The sequence below is a fragment of the Balearica regulorum genome, chromosome 4 (assembly GCF_011004875.1).
Source record: "Balearica regulorum gibbericeps isolate bBalReg1 chromosome 4, bBalReg1.pri, whole genome shotgun sequence".
Taxonomy (NCBI): Eukaryota; Metazoa; Chordata; class Aves; order Gruiformes; family Gruidae; genus Balearica; species Balearica regulorum.
Genome location: NC_046187.1, coordinates 30,103,944 through 30,119,435, shown reverse-complemented (window position 1 = coordinate 30,119,435; position 15,492 = coordinate 30,103,944). Strand labels below are relative to the sequence as shown.

The 15,492-nt window shown below is 43.6% G+C and overlaps 1 protein-coding gene across 12 annotated transcripts in view; it reads left to right on the top strand.

Annotated features, from left to right (window-relative positions):
- Positions 1–309: 309 nt before the first annotated feature.
- The window catches only part of PDLIM5 (PDZ and LIM domain 5), a 128,558-nt gene continuing 113,375 nt past the window's right edge, over positions 310–15,492 (top strand). For 7 of the 12 annotated variants that reach the window (XM_075751592.1, XM_075751591.1, XM_075751593.1 and 4 more), the window contains exons 1-2: positions 310–427; positions 3,418–3,553. In XM_075751592.1, the coding sequence (XP_075607707.1) occupies positions 3,458–3,553 (96 nt within the window). In that variant the 5' untranslated portion in view covers positions 310–427; positions 3,418–3,457. Of the gene's footprint in view, positions 428–2,397; positions 2,656–3,417; positions 3,554–15,492 lie in introns of those variants that run through there. The other 5 variants (XM_075751597.1, XM_075751595.1, XM_075751594.1 and 2 more) reach the window with 3 other exon arrangements.

Here is a 15,492-nt window from a genome sequence, read left to right as displayed (position 1 = left end):
CTTTGCTTCCCCCCCGCCCAGCACAGCAGCCCCTTCCCCCAGGCCGGGGACTGGCGGGGCAGCGGCACACGGAGCCCCGGCACCCCCTCCCCGCTCGCCCTTGCGTTTCACAGGTGCGCCTTGATTATTTGTGTGTAAAGCAAAGGGGAAAAAAGCGTGCATTTCTCTGTTAAAAAAAAAAAAAAAAAATCACGACCGCCCGAGAACTGCGCTTTTGAGGGTTTCCAGCCTGTACTCCTCGCTCCGCTCCGCCGTCCCGTCCCGCCGCTGCCGGGCTGGGCTGGGCTGGGCCGGGCTGGGCCGGGCCGGGCCGGGGGAGGAGCGGCGGGAGACGGAAGTGAAAACAAGACCGGGGGGACGGGGCTGCCGCCTCCCAGACGCGCCGCGGGTGTCCTTGCCTCTCCGCGCCCTGCACCGCAGCGCCGGGGTGAGTGGCCGCTTTTGGGGGGGCGGAAACAAAAAAAGGAAAAAAAAAAAAAAGGCGGGGGGAAGCAAAAAGTCAGCAGGTTGGACGGGGTTTTTAAAGCCTCACGGTGCTTATTTTAAATTTTTTTTTTTGTAATTTTTTTTTTTTTTTTTTTTTTTTTTAAGGCGGGGCGTGTGGTTTGTCGTGGGCTGGGGAGCTCTGGGCCGGGGCTGTCGGCGGTGCCCCGCTGCCCGGGGGAGGCAGCCGTGGGCAGCGCCTCGGAGCGCCCGTGGGGTGCCTTGTCCCGCCGCTGTGGAGCTCTTTGCCCTGGGCCGAGCGTGCTGGGGTGCCTGTGGGGCTGCTCGGGCATGGGGCTCTGGAGTGCTTCGTCCCCGGGCTTTGTGGCACTCGTGGGGCTGCACGACGGGGTGACCGTGGGGCTCCTTGGGTCTGGGGCTGTGGGGGCGCCTTGAACCGAAACCCAGCGCTCTGGGGGGGTGTCTGGCTTGGGCTCCTCGTCCCGGTGCGCTTAGAGAGTTTTGGTGGGGGTGCTGGGCCATGTGCAGGCTGTACCGGGGTCCTCCTGCCCCCCCCCGCCCCCCCCCGGCACAGCCACCCCTCCCGGGGATCAGGAGGACCCCGGTAGTCACCCCCGTGCCTCTGGGGCTCTGTGCCCTGGTGGGCAGTGGTGAAGGCGAGCATTTCTGCCTGGGTTTTGAAATTCCCCCTTCCAGAAGTAGATCCGCCAGGTGTTTGATTATCTAAATCAAAGTTGCACAATTTCACCCTTGGCTGGTTTGTTTGTGCGACGCTTCCCACGTGAAGCGGGGTTGGTGGGTTACTTTGTGTTAGGTGTTACTGTACCCTGTTTTAAGAAATTTGTTAAATTAAAGTTTGAAGGGATCTCCTTTGTCTGCCATTCCTTCCTGGTGTATCTGTAAGATGCAGACATGGCAGATTCGAGGGAGTGGGAGAGAAAAGGTGTGATGAGAAAGTGATGCTGAGTGATGCATGGTATTTCAACACACAGTCTGTTCCCTCCTTTTGTAGTTGCTACAAATGAAAAAGAACAGTATCCTTTTCTAGCATAACTTAATCTTTTCCTAGATTTGTAATTGCAACTAGCTGTAAGTCAGTTTAGAAAAGCAAGCTATGCAAGTGCTTCAGTTTCAACTAATAGGTAAAACCTCTTGCCGGTGCTGATGAACTGCATGCGTGCAGGTCGCTAGATGTGGTTTGCTTTTCTGCAGTCTCTAATTTGTAGTGACCTGTCAGTGTGGTGGATTTGATTTAGAGGGAATGAAAGGAATTTGTATTTTTATACAGAAAGAAATCTGTGACTAATTAAAATCCTCTTTTTATAAGGAATTCAGTGCACAGAGCAATTAAACAAGTTGTAGTTCTTGTTTTAGTGGTGAGAGTCTGCTAAGAGTCCTAGCTTAAACTTGGAAGAGACTTTTTGTTTCTTTTTTTATTCCCTCTTCAGCCGCATGAAAGCTCAGCGGTGTATTTCCCCCTCTGTACATTGATGCTTGTTGAGACTTTTAAGGGTGGGTTGGGTCAGAGCCCCTTTTCTGGATGTCAGCAGGCTGGAGGAGCATGTCAGGAACGGTCTGGGTACCCAGGCACCTCTGTCCCCAGCTCCAAATTCTGCTTCCTTATATCTATATATCTATATATATATCTATATATCTTGTTCTGCTCAATGTCGGCAGCCCCATTCTGGTGTCCTGAGCGGCCATCGATGTGAATAAAAGTTTGCCATTTGATGTAGAAACAGATCCAAGCAGCAGGTCTCCGCAGTTCTGGTATGTGACATTAAATGTCCTTCCCTGCTCCCGGGGGGGCTGTGCGACAGCCCCTCTTCTGAAGCCCAGCAAGACTGGGCTGCGTCTGCAAAAAAAATCCACTGCCTCCAAAAAAAAACCAAAACCCCACACACATGCCTCTTGCAGTGTATGAGCAGGTAAAACCGGGCTTTGCAGAGTGCGGTGGGGTTTGCAGCCCGCTTGCTTCTGCTTGACTGAAGGTCCACCTTAAATGTCCCTGTACGGGTATGGAATCTGGCTGTACCCCGGTGTAGTCTTACACCAGCCCGCCCTGGTGTGCTCCTGCCTGGCTTCAACCATACAAAAATAGACCGGATCCACTACCTAAGATGTCATTGTAACGATACTTATCTGAGGTGAAACTGAAGCCCTTATCTTTGACGCTGAACGGCAGTCAAGTGCCTCGGTTGCCTTTTAAAGGTAATTTGTTGCCCATGTTTGTGGGAAGGAGGGGGAGATGCTTGGGTTTAGCTTTGCTTTTGCTGCCTCAGGATTAAGTTGTGGCCGTGGGTATTTCGCTTTAGTTCACTGCTTTCATCTGAGGATTGGTTTGAATATCTGTTTTGTGTGTAGCATTGTTCTACCGACGTGCAACTATGCTATAAAAATAAAGAAGTCGCAGAGATTTTGTTTTCTTCTGATTAACTTAGAAGTTGCGATGTTTTGACATCGTTTTGAAACTGTCAAGACATAATGTGTTTAGAAACAAGTTTTGAGCTGATGACATGGCAGCATATGATACTCATTTTGTTAGAAGTGAATGTGCCAGTAGTGCTAATTTCTTCCATACTTGGATTTAAGGGATACTATCAATTCATGCTTGTCTCAACACTGGCTTTTTTTTTAAGATGAGCTTTAATGTTGAGTGTTCCTCCCACCCGCCCCCTCCCAGCATTCAGTATTTTGTTCGTAAGAAGTAGTTGTCCAACATCTCAGCACCAGAAGTTCTCAAAGTCCCAAGTCTGTGTTACTGGTTCCCTAGTTACGTTTCTTTCTAAGCTATAGAGGAAAACAGCACGTGAGGAATAAAAGCACGAGTAACGACAGACCTGGTGTGGTGGTTTTTTGGCTGTTTTTATACTATGGAGGGGAACACAGACAAAGAAAGGAGGCTTTCAAAATGGTAGGCAGTGCCTTTTGTTTTTATCGTCTTTAAATTAAAACTCTAATCCTCTTCCGCAGGCATCAGTTCTTTGGACTTGATCCTTGAATACTAAACAAGATGAGCAACTACAGCGTGTCTTTGGTGGGCCCGGCTCCTTGGGGTTTCAGACTTCAAGGGGGCAAGGATTTCAACATGCCCCTGTCTATCTCTCGGGTAAGTGCATTTGCCTCTTTGCCTGCATGTGAGTCTCTGTTATGCTGTGGCCAACCTGCAACCTTCAGCCCCATAAGTATGCAAAGCCATTAATTACAGATGCTGGGGCTCAACTTGCCCTGTGGCATGGAGGGCTGTTGGATGGGGGTGGGGGGAGCTGGGAAAATAAATCTTCTTTATTGTCTAAAGGCTCCAACAAAATTGTCGTGGGAAGGACGTGTTCATTTGAAATGGTTGCTTTATCTGCATTTATTTATGCAACAAACAAAAGAAACTACCCTTGAATTCCCCTCCCTGCTCCCACCCAGAAAACAGAGATGCAGAGGTTGGAGGCTGGCAGGAAGCAAGCGATTTTCTGCACAGGGCTGAGCCTGTGCAGTTCAAATGGGAGGCAGCGGGGAAAAATCACTCATGTTAGCCTTGTTTATTCAGCAGCTCTTAGCAGCTTGAGGATCTTCTGGTGCCTGTTCTTGCAAATCCCACTATTTACAATAAAAAGGCACTTAAATGACAGTAGTTGTAAATAGCGGTTCATCCATATGTGCCTGAGTGAATGTGCCACTTTCTCATGAGCGTTTTATAGAGTATGTGCTCTGAACTGGTATTCAAAGGATTTGAGGAACTAAGTCAAAACAAATGTGATCTTTGTACCCAGGCACTATCTAACTAGTTTCCTACTTTAAAACCATGTTTTTGGGGAAGGCTTATCTTTCAATGTGGGCTGAGTTTCAAAGCCTTCCTCGGATGGCTGAAGCGCTTCACATATAAAATGTAGGGACAAACTTTGCAGTATTGAATTTATAGGATCAATGGAAATCTCTGGGTGAAGAAACTGGCTTCTGATGGCTCTATACCCCAGCACCTTTAAACTTGATTTGCAGTATGGAGGCATTTATGTACAAATGGCACCTTCTCTGCTGACAGCTTTCCCCCTCCCCCTCCTGTTCATGTAGTTTAGTGACAAAGATGAATTATTTTTTACACCTGTTGGGACTGCAGAATTGATACTGCCCTGGGAGACGGAGCGGATTCCTATTTGGGTTTATGCATCATGGCAATATTTTTAGCTAATCTCAACTATCGATTCAAACTCTGCCAGTTAATTTAGACTCGGCTTATCCTGTTCACCTATAGATTTTGCTGCTGAAGTTAAAATACAGTTTGGCTCTTCAAAATTATTTTTATATGGATAAAATAGGCTGGAGAGCTGTAGAAACCCCTGTGTACAGATTAAACAGCCAATATCTGTGCCAAAAAAGGCTTGAGAAGCAATTTATTCCCAAATTCTGGGGCTTTTCAAGCCAAACTGTAATTCGGTTTCTTGTTCAGTAGCTGGTTACTCCTACACTAATGAGAAAGTTGAACTGGGGATGTGGATAGCACTCTTGTGATTTGACAGTAGAAGTGCTCTCATGATGGGGATTTGCAAAACCATAGGCCCTTGCCTGCATAGGATGCTTGTGCATGGTACTGATGAGCAGTTAAGCGCTATAGATAGTAAACCATAGTAAACCACCAATTTTAGGAAACATAGTACTTTTTTGTAAGGGCCTCTGCTGTCCTGGAGATCTAGAGTGCAGTCTTGCTATAAGCAGGCTTTCCATCTAAAAGCTTGTGAAGAGGAAACATGTGTTGAAATTGCCCTAGACTACTACTTTATCACGTGAATCAAATATGCTGTCGCATGGAGTAGCCTAGGGGAATTGGCCTCAACAGCCACATATAGAAACCTCAGTTATGGGATTCCCTAATGATGAATGTCAGCGCCCACAAGAGCGGAACGTAATGAAAGATGGAGACCAGGCTGGTGTTGGGGCTTTAATTTGTGCATGGGAGGGGGAAACACAAATCCACTTCTTAGACCTCAGCACTGCTCCTCAACTGAACTGCTCCATATTTGCAGTTAAGAGTATGCAAATATGAGACTGCCTGGTGCTTTTTTTTTTTTTTTTTCAGTTGGATTCAAAAAGTGCTTAGGTCTGGTATGCCAATCCAGCTTTGGCCCGATAGCTGGAAGAATTCAAGGCTGTGTTCCTGGTACGCTAGAACAGCGCGTACCATTCACCTCCCCAGCCCTTCTTTTCCTGATGAAGCATAAATGCCTTCCTGTATCTGAAGACTGCTAATTAAATTGTTTTAGCAAAACAGTAACGAGACAGCAGAATTATGTTCTTTGGCAAGGAGGACTTTTTTGTTTTTTGTGGGGTTTTTGTTAGGGTTTTTTTTCTTTTTTTGTCCTCTAGACGCTGAGGGTGAATCTGGCTGTGTTGCTGAGGGCTGATTTCCTGCTTTGGTTTAAACTCCTTGAAATTAAGTTCAAATAAAGTACAGTTTATGAAGCGCAGAAAATACACTGATCTCTAAAGCTGTTTATCTGAGAAGCTAATCTCTTTTTACTGATGATTTGAACAAATTAAGATATCGTATGGTTTTTGGTTTTCAGTAAATCATTTGGGTTTGTACGGAATGCGGTTTAAATGGGCGTATTCCTTATTGCCACTGAAGGTAACACAAGCCTGCTCTGTGTTCTTCCCTTGAATTTTTAGTGTCAATCAGTGCTAAGGCGTAACAGATTAACGTTCACGCAGGGGTAGCAGTAACATTTGATTTTTCATAAGCTAGTATACTGTAGACTGGTTGCAACATCATAACCAATAGCAACAGTTATTGCAGGGTTATGTCAGTCATTTAATATAGCACTCGGTGCTTTAAAGTAGCTATGTATACTTACCCGGATGCACGCACCTCGTGGTAAAATAATATATGTGGTGTTGGGGGTATAGTTAGTGGCGTAAATCAGTTCAACAAAAATGCACGCAGTACTGGTAGTTACGCGTACTTGTGCCTGGCTGGGCTTCAGCAGGGTGGCTCTTACCTTGTAGAGTGTCATTACACAGGTCAGACATTCAACACAGAAGCTGATGTGTGGGATGGGAGCGTGTGTGGGGGGGTACAGCTCTCACAAAACAGAGGTCAGTGGGAGGAAGCTGCTCTTAAAATAAAACAATTTCCTCTTTACCCTTCAACCAGGAATGAAGGGTGGGCTGAGGGGGTAGATCTCCATCTTTTATTAACAGCCAACAGTTGAAGTGGCTCAGGCCACCACATGTGACCGTACTGTAGGGCTTCCAGGTAGTTCGTTCTGTGGTGGTACTTGTATGATGAGAGGTTGCGAACTGTGACCAGTTAGCCTGTGGTGAAGAAGGTAGAAGTTACTGGAGCAGATGTATGCAAACTTAGATTATTCCGAGTTGCTGTTCTTACTTTTTCCTTGTGGCATTGTACGTTAATTAAAGAAGCAACTATTCTCCTTATTCCTTCAAGACCTATGTTGTGATGCAAAGCTGAAAAATGGAAAGCTAAAGCAAATAAGAACAAATTACTGAGATGCAAGGTTAATTACATTCTGGTAGCTGTAAAGTAGCTATTATAGGAAATGGCTAAGGTTCAGATTTTTACCCTATGGAAGAAGAAGCTTAATGTCTATCCATGTATCTGTAATATATGTAGTCATGTGAAATGATGTTTGCCATAATGGAGTTGTCTTCATGTGGATGAGTTGATTGCTTCTGAATCAACGCAGACCGCTGAAAAGGCAGCTACTTGATAGGCATCTCCATCTCTACTTGGTAATTTGGGAGGCATCGTCCCAGCGCTTTGGGTGTTTGCTACACCACAAGAATTACATCATGGGTCCTCCTTATTTCTCAATTATTTCAAAACAAAATTTCTACCTAAGTTGCAGGATGTTCTGCTAAACACCGACTGGGTCAAAAAAGTCTATTGGGCCAAAATAATTGAAGCTGAGTTGTTTTTAATCATGATTGCCAGTAATAAGGGATCTGCTGTTGCTGATATCCATGCAGATGTATGGTGTTGAATAACTCCAACTGTTGCTTGTGATAAGTCCAGTTTGGGAATAATGTTGGTCTATACTCATTAGATCTTTGCCTTCTAGATTTGTTTGTGCGAGAGTTTGTTTCTTCTGATGGATTAATAAAGAAGTGCAGTTTGGAAGATAAAGTAATCCAAACACACTGCTAGGTAGGATTCCTGGAGTGGCTCTCAGGCATACTGAGTATTATATTTACAAAATTTGGGGTTGATGATAGCTACAACATGGCCTGTGTTGTTCATGTGCAACACAGCTTTTAAAACAGTACAGGCTTCTTTAGAGTTTGAATTGACATTATGTTTGCATTCCTTGTTTTGGGAGTTGGTTAGTTCCCAATGCTAAGTAACATAACCAGAGTAAACTCAGTTAGCATGACTGTAGCATTAGAATTGTCAAAACTGCTGTCCTTTGCAAATTGAAATAAATGGTGTTTGGTACTGATGATTTATTCATTATGTTGTGATGACCTGTGAGAGGTTTAGAAATTTGTTCTAAATGTATGCTTGAAATGTTTGTAGCCTATCAAAATTTTTGTGGTGCAGTCTCTAAACAGTGCTTGTCTCTGTTTTATGGCAGTATTTACCACTAGAAATAAGGAAATACTGAAGTGAAACCGTAGTTTGAACAGTGATGTAGCCTATGTGGAATATACGCCCTCCTACCTAATGCAGATACATATGATGTTTTCTTGTTATTTAAAAGTTACTTTTATGTTCAATCCTGGTGGCAGCTCTAGCCATCTTCCTTCAGAAGATGTTTTGCTATTTGTCTTTCTCCTCCTGTAAAAATTACGTGGTCGTCTTCAAATACTTGACCTGACTGACAGCTCTGTTGTTCTACTGCGACTTTTTTCAGTGTGTTCCTGCCCTCCCCCCCCAGCTTCTTCCTGCTTCACTTGTCACCGCTTCTTCCAAAAAAAACCCAAAACAAGCAACCAAAAAAAAAACCCCTTACAAATAGCCCCTTCTTTTTGCAGTTCTTCAGTTTTCATTATCTGTTTCAGTTAGGTTTTTCTCTGCTGCTGTTGTTGCAAGCTTATAGTTGATGGGAGACTCATGCTAATGAATCTGTCAGCAAGCAGTACACCCAGGGAGTAGGTGGAAGAGCAGCCCACCTCGGCATGAAGCAGGGAATGCGTGTGCAGTACATCAGCTGCTCAGTATTCATCCCATGTGAGCATACTGAAATTCCTTGTGCTGGTATCGGGAGGTCACTATCAGAGGAATTGTCTCCTCTGCTCTCCTGTTTTCCTCCTTTCCTGCCCAGGTACATAGACGGTTACCCAACAAGTTGTCCACATGGATGAAGCATGTGTGATCTGTTTTGCACAGTGTTTGCTTGTGCAGAGAAGAAAATAAAGGAAAAGGATGCTTCGAGTGGACCTAGAGCATGTCAGCTTTGATTGACTACAGTCTGGCTGAGCCTCTTGCCCTTGTGTTTGTGTGAATAATTTTATGAAGCTTGATGTGTCATTCCCAGTAAAATCAAGTTTTGTGTAAGTATGAGATAAATTATTGCAGTGAGGGACTGGGGAAACAGTCTTTCAAGCAGGCACGTGACATAGCAGAGAAACACTAGAACAACTGCTGGCCTGGCCAGTGATAATTGTGTCGGTAACTTTATGCTTCATCCTGGAAGCTACCGAGAGCTACTAACTAAGCCCTAACTGGCAGCTGCTGGCATTGCTGTGCCGCTTTGCTTTGCTACCGAGTTGTGATGGTTTGCACAAAATACAACTGTATTCTGCTACTGCAACTACAACAACTGGCGCGGAGTCGGAGAGACCTGCAGAGGTCACGGCACTTTACCTGCTGCTGCTGCTCCTAGGGCAATAAATGCTGCACTTTACACTAGCAGTGCTTGTGAAATGGATGGGATTAGCCAAGACATAAAGCAAGAAGTGTTACTCTGTTCTGTTTAATTCTGTTGACAAGATGTCGTTTACTGGAAAAAAAAAAAAATACTGAGAATGACAAATGAGCTACCAGTGCCAAAGTCTGTATCCTCTCCACACCAAGTCCTGAAGGAGCAGAGGTTTTTCTTTGCGAACTGAGTGGAATATGGACAATTATAAAGCTCCCAGCTGCACAAGTGGTTTAATGTGGGCGAGTTTTCTGAAAGTCCTAAGAGCACTGGTTAGTGCTTGAGAGTTTGCATAGTAGCCTGCAAGCAGCATCTCTTCCTTTAGAGAGCTACTTGGTTTAACTTGAAGATGGCAACAGAGATCAGTTGGTACAGCTGTAGTTTCCCAATTGTCTTTTTTTCTCCCCACTGCTATTTAACCTCTTTGTGTTGAAAATTGGGACAAGGGCCATGTTTCCTCTGGCCATTTGTTTTCTTTCCCTTGTCTATTCTGCTGTGCAGTTTAAAGCAAGGCAGACCATCACCGGAGAGGGGTCAGGGGAAGAAGGGAGGGTGTGGGGGAGAAGAGGCAAAAGAAAAGTGTCTGCATCTTGTCTGTTTATGACCTTATTTGTCAGACAACCTCCTCAGACCAAATAGGAAGCTAACTTATTTTAAAATAGTTCCTCTACTGATGTCATTCCCCCAAAAGTGAAGCTGGCTGTACTGGGGCGGGGGGAAGGAACCAATGAGCTTGTAGCTGAGGGATATCTGATGCGATGTGTGAACATACTCTTTTTACATTAAAGAATGCTGTCAACTCTTCTTTCCCCCCTTATAAGTGACAGTTTAGTTACAGTATGAGGAGTACAAGCTAAATATTTCATGATGGAAAAACTAAAGTATTTGTTTGCAATGTCCACTTCTCAAAGACAGATGTAGTGAAAAAATAAACTCTGATTAGATGTTCAGAGCAGATGCAAAATTGGCAGTCCTTCCAGAGGCCAAAAAGCAGGACCATTTATTGAATAGTAACTGCAAAAAAATTAGCCATGTTTTCTTTGTGAGTATCTGGCCCTGGAGGCCTGACAACTTCTGTCGATTTCCCCACTGTTTGGAGATGCTATTTTTAGTATAACTGTTTTTCTCATTATTTGTTGGCCGATGGCTATCAGAAGGCATTGTGAGAAGAGACATGGTGTTGAAAAGTTTCTTTAGTTCGTTTTGGTATGGAGCCAGGAGATAACATTGTTGGCTTTTTTTCCCCCCATTTGTTTTGACTTTTAAAGAATAGATTTTGTATGTTATCAATATAAGGGAAAGTGTGAGAGAAACCCGTCTCTCATTGAGAGCCTAAAGCAGTGGAAATATGGGAAAGGTGATATTCCTCCTGCTAGTGGTCAAAGAGAAAACAAATTGAGGCTGAGGTTTGTTTGAACAAGTATGAGAAACAGAAGGAACGCTTACTTCCATAGGTGGCTGTTACCAGAATAGAGGCAGAAGGAAAGGAGACACCGGCGTTACATGAGTCTTTGAATGACTCAAGTCTTCAGAGCAGTAAAAGTAGGGAAAATATGACAAAAGTATCTGTTCAGGTTCCCTTACTTCAAGAGGTCCTCAAGCTGAATTTGCAGAGAGAGGCCCTATCTGGTTTTTTTTTTTAAGAGTTGACACGGGTGGAAGAAAAAGGCTGTGAACTTTGGGCACAGAGTCCTTTGAGGTGCAAGTAGCTTCAGTTACCATGTTGACTTAAAGCCTTGCTTGTGTTATGGAGTTTATACTGTCCTGCTGCTCTGATGTGTGATACTGAAGATGGAGCTGATGGGTCAGAGGTTGAGTGTCACTAACTCCACTAGCCTGGTTTAAATGCAGGCAAGCTACTGCTGTAAGTATGTTGGTAGGTGATTGTGGGCTATATGGGTCTAGATTAGGGCTATGATGGTCTTCTCAGACACGTTTGCTGCTAGATCAGGTTTGTAATTACAAAAAAGGAGGAAAAAGAAGGCGGCGTTAGGAGCTTGTGCTGTGTTTGTGCTCTAAGAGCAGCCTGTCTCATGACTTGCTTAAAGCTAGATGCATATGGAAATGAAGTTCAGGGAAAAGTAGGAAGAGGCAACAGAGGAAGAGAGAAGCAAAACGTGGATGCTGTTAGGCTTGATACAGCTGTGAGGAGGGGCAGGTGCTACTCTGGGACCGACTGCTGCTCAAGCACCAGCCAGCTGCATGTGCCTGTGGCCACTAAGCACTTCTGCAGAACAGACCTAAGGTTTCAAATTGGGGGATGAAGGCCACCCTTACTGAACAGGCTGTAAAAAGTCTGATTTAAATGACTTGCATAACACTGCACAGGGGTATTGCCACCCTCTTTTTCCATTTTTCTGCTTCATTCATCACTCGCCTTTCAACACTGTCAGTTAATGGGATGGTGTCCCATGCACAGTAGCTTTTAATCGTTTGTCACTTCAAGACACCAGTGCAGTTCCCACCACGTGGTGTCTTGTGTACGCTACCCAAGTAGAGAGGTAGCAGGGGGACAAAAGAGCATGTTACAAATTGAAGACTGTATTGTGATGCACACCCTCAAAGCAGATGAGTAAGTGCTACACCAGTGGAATATACTCGGTAGTTTTGATGTGAAGTATAGTTAGCAGCCACAGAGCACAAAGAGACTTCTGCTGTCAGTCTCTTATTTTTACTTAGCAGGGAGAACAGTAGTCTTCAGTGTTTTACAATCCAGAATACTTGAAGTTAATAAATCTGCTACAGTTGTGCCCATATACTGTCAAGCTTCAAGATGTGCCAAGTGTTGAGTTTCCACTCAAATGTAGGCCAGAAAATTTTAAGTAGAATAGTGCATAACATTTTTCTGTTATGATTATTGTTATAGTTTCTGTCTCATTCTGAGTTAGTCTTGCATTAGAAACTTCAGCTTAAACAGTAAAGCCTAGCAAAGTAGAAACAAGAGAAAATGGCATCTGATAGTTGAAAGTATCTGAAAGTATGAACTCTCGCAATTGCTGTCAGCTGTGCCTGTAACAAAGCCCTGAAGTAAAATGTAATGCCTTGTGTGAAGTCTCAGAGACTAAAAAGTGGATCTTGCCAGATCTGTAGTAGTCCTGTTTGAAAGGTCAAATTGTTTGCCCGTTAACTGGATATGAAAGAAGTTTGGCTTACCCTGGTCTATATTAAGGGATGACCTAATGCGGTATCTAGTTATTTCCCTTAAAAAGTGATCGAACGATATGAAGTACTTAGCACGGGAAGGCAACAGAAACATTTATTTTGTGTTAATTATTTCATAGTTCTTTTGAAGGCTTGAACAGTGATTTAGATACTAAGCCTGGATTAATGTAGAGTGTATCAATTTCAGGAAGGTAAAACTCCTTGTTTAAGTTTTTGTGTTTATGAACATAATTGGATCATCTTTAGGTATTCTTACACCCAAAACTTACTAAACCTGGGGAGAAAAATCATCAAAGTGTCTCTGTTAAGTGTGATGTTGTATTGGTAGTAATAGCATTTGAGATTTTAAAGAAGGAATTCTGTAGAGCAAAGGCAAAATGCTGTAAATGTGAAAAATGCAGACATAAATAAAGATGTGTTTTTGTTATTAAATAAAAAATTATATCACCTTGGTGGAAACTCTAGCTATAGAACGCTTTTTTCAGAACCCTTAAAAAAACCCAGCTTTGTGCAAACACTCCTTCTGCCAGACAGAGCAGCTTAGTCTCAAAGTTTATAGAACATCTGCTATTAAAACTTTTTCTTTCTAATGTACATCTTATACATGACAAGCCAGGCGTAGTTCTGAGTCCAGTGCAGCTAGTAAGTGAAACTTTTTCTTTGCTGTGAAGTAAAAGGCCAAAATTGTTGGTGGTTTTTTTTTTTTGGGGAGGGGGAGAGGATGTGGCTCCCTTGCCAGTGATTTCTACCTCTTCTCTAGTTCTAGACTTAGCTTGGCGTTGTGAAAGAAACGGATAGATAGACTAATGGGATTGCTTGTCTCCAACTTGCTCGTGCACCTAAGCAATTCCTTCCATGCTGTTCTATTTTTCTTTACCTCATGCCTTTAAAAGGAGGAAAAAAAAAAAAAGAAAAGCAAACAAAAACCTGGTAGAGATCTACAAGCCAGAAAGCTTGTGGAAGTTGGATTGGGCTTGCTTTTATTAGACTGATAGGGAAATGGAAAGCTTGTAAAACTTTAAACATCAAAGACATCTTGGTAAATTCTCTTGTTTCCTGTTGACTTTCTGCAGCTCCTTGTCAAATCTCAGTGTTTTGAGTCCAGACCAAGTAAGAGTGTTCTCTGCCTAGTGCCTAAGGTGGCTTGTTAGCAATTATTCAGGAATGAAAAGCCATCTCCCAAAATATGTATTCTGACAAGCAGAGTATATTCAACCCTCAGGGGACAGTGTACTAGTTCTTTGTGAGGGACTGATTGTCTGGATTCATGGCTTGATCGAATGTAGTGTAGATAGCGATCAGGGAACACAATCCACCTCGCAAATGAAGCAGTCAGTAGTGGTTGGAGAGCAGGCAGCACTGAATCCTATCTGGCAGCCTGAGTTCCTGTCCTCTTTAAATCTTAATGCACAGATATGCGAGGGGGAGGAAAAAACCCCCAGAACATTGCCAGGTCACTAAAATGGGAATAAGCTCATGTAATACCTACCACTTTTCTTAGATGTGAACTGACCCCCACTCCTCTGTCAGTGGTGATCACTGGCTGAGGGAGGTTGACAGAAGAAAATGTGCTTGCATTTCCGTGTCGGAGCTCAAAGCCAACTCCTTGGATGAAACTCTTCCTCCATGGGTGCCCCGAGCAGGGATAGTAGTTGGGACTGGTGCAGCAGAGGCTCACTCAGCCCAGCAGCCTCGGCCGCAGGAGCTGGGGCTGCTGGCACCGTGGTGGGGGCAGATACCTGGGGACAGTACGGTCTGGAAGTGCCGAAGCTAGGCTTGCTAGGACATGTCTGTCAGTGTACTAAGCTGTGAAAACTGCCACTGTATGCTTATTAAATTACAGCTTTTGTCAGCTATGGATACAGTCTATTCTTTCAGCTTTCCAGCTGTCGTATTTTGGCAACTAGCTATAAGCAAAAGTCATTGTAGCAGAGGCTTACATGAATCTCCTTTGAGAACGTATTCAATTTGTAAATTAAATTATTTTGCTATTGTGCAGATCGAGCGTAATTCTGTAAGTGCTAAGAACCCAAGCCTTGGCGCTGCAAAAACACTAGAGAAAAAGTGTAATCTTAGGCGTATAAGTTGTTTCCATAAGATAATTCTTGCTTAAGGCTCAACCTGTGTTGGTGCGCATTGCTGTTCAGCACCCTGCAGTGTTGGGTCTTCAGACTGTTGTTACCAGAAGGACAGAAACGTTGATTGATTGGAGGAGACACCTGACCTTTCCCAGCCAACTTTCTACTTTCTCTCAAGATGCATTAGCCAGTGATTGTTAGCTGTAAGAGAAGTGGTTAACAGAGATACTTGTATGACATCCTGAGGGCTGGATTAGAAACAGACCTTTAACCAGCCAGTCAATCTCCATCACTAAAACTATAGGGCTAAATCAAGTGGTTTAGTAGCATTTGGGGATAAGGAGTCTTTGCATATTATGTGTGTGGTGGTGTTTTGCTACCTCTTGCTCTGGAAAGGCTGTAGAGATGCTCTATCCCCTTATCTCTCTCTGCAGCATGCAATTATTGCACTCTTGGGCTGGAGGCTATTACCTCAGAGCAGGTCCTTTTTTGGGTAGTTTTGTAAAACTGTCTCTTCTGAACTATTATCAAAAATAATTGAGCTTATGAACAAAATATAGATGAGTAGGTTCTTTGACTGAAAGAATAAATTTTGTGTATATATGTCTAGAAATGCAATTCACTTTCAATGTGAAAACCTAAAGATGGTTTTCTTTAGGTGTACACTTAAATCTTGGAGGCTTGAATTCTTGCAGTAGTTTTCCGGATAAAAGTATCACCATCCCTCTTATGTCAGAGGGAAGGTGATACTCTCTGGCCGGTTGAGTAGCTCCTCTGTGAGACTATTTTCTTCCATTGACACATCTACACTTGAACTTTAAAACGTAGAAACTGCTGATTATTAAAACTTCAAATGACATTAATTTGTTTTGATACCTGACCTGATGAAAACTGCTGCTGTTGCAGTTGACAGCCCAGATCAATTTATAGCTCTGTCCTGG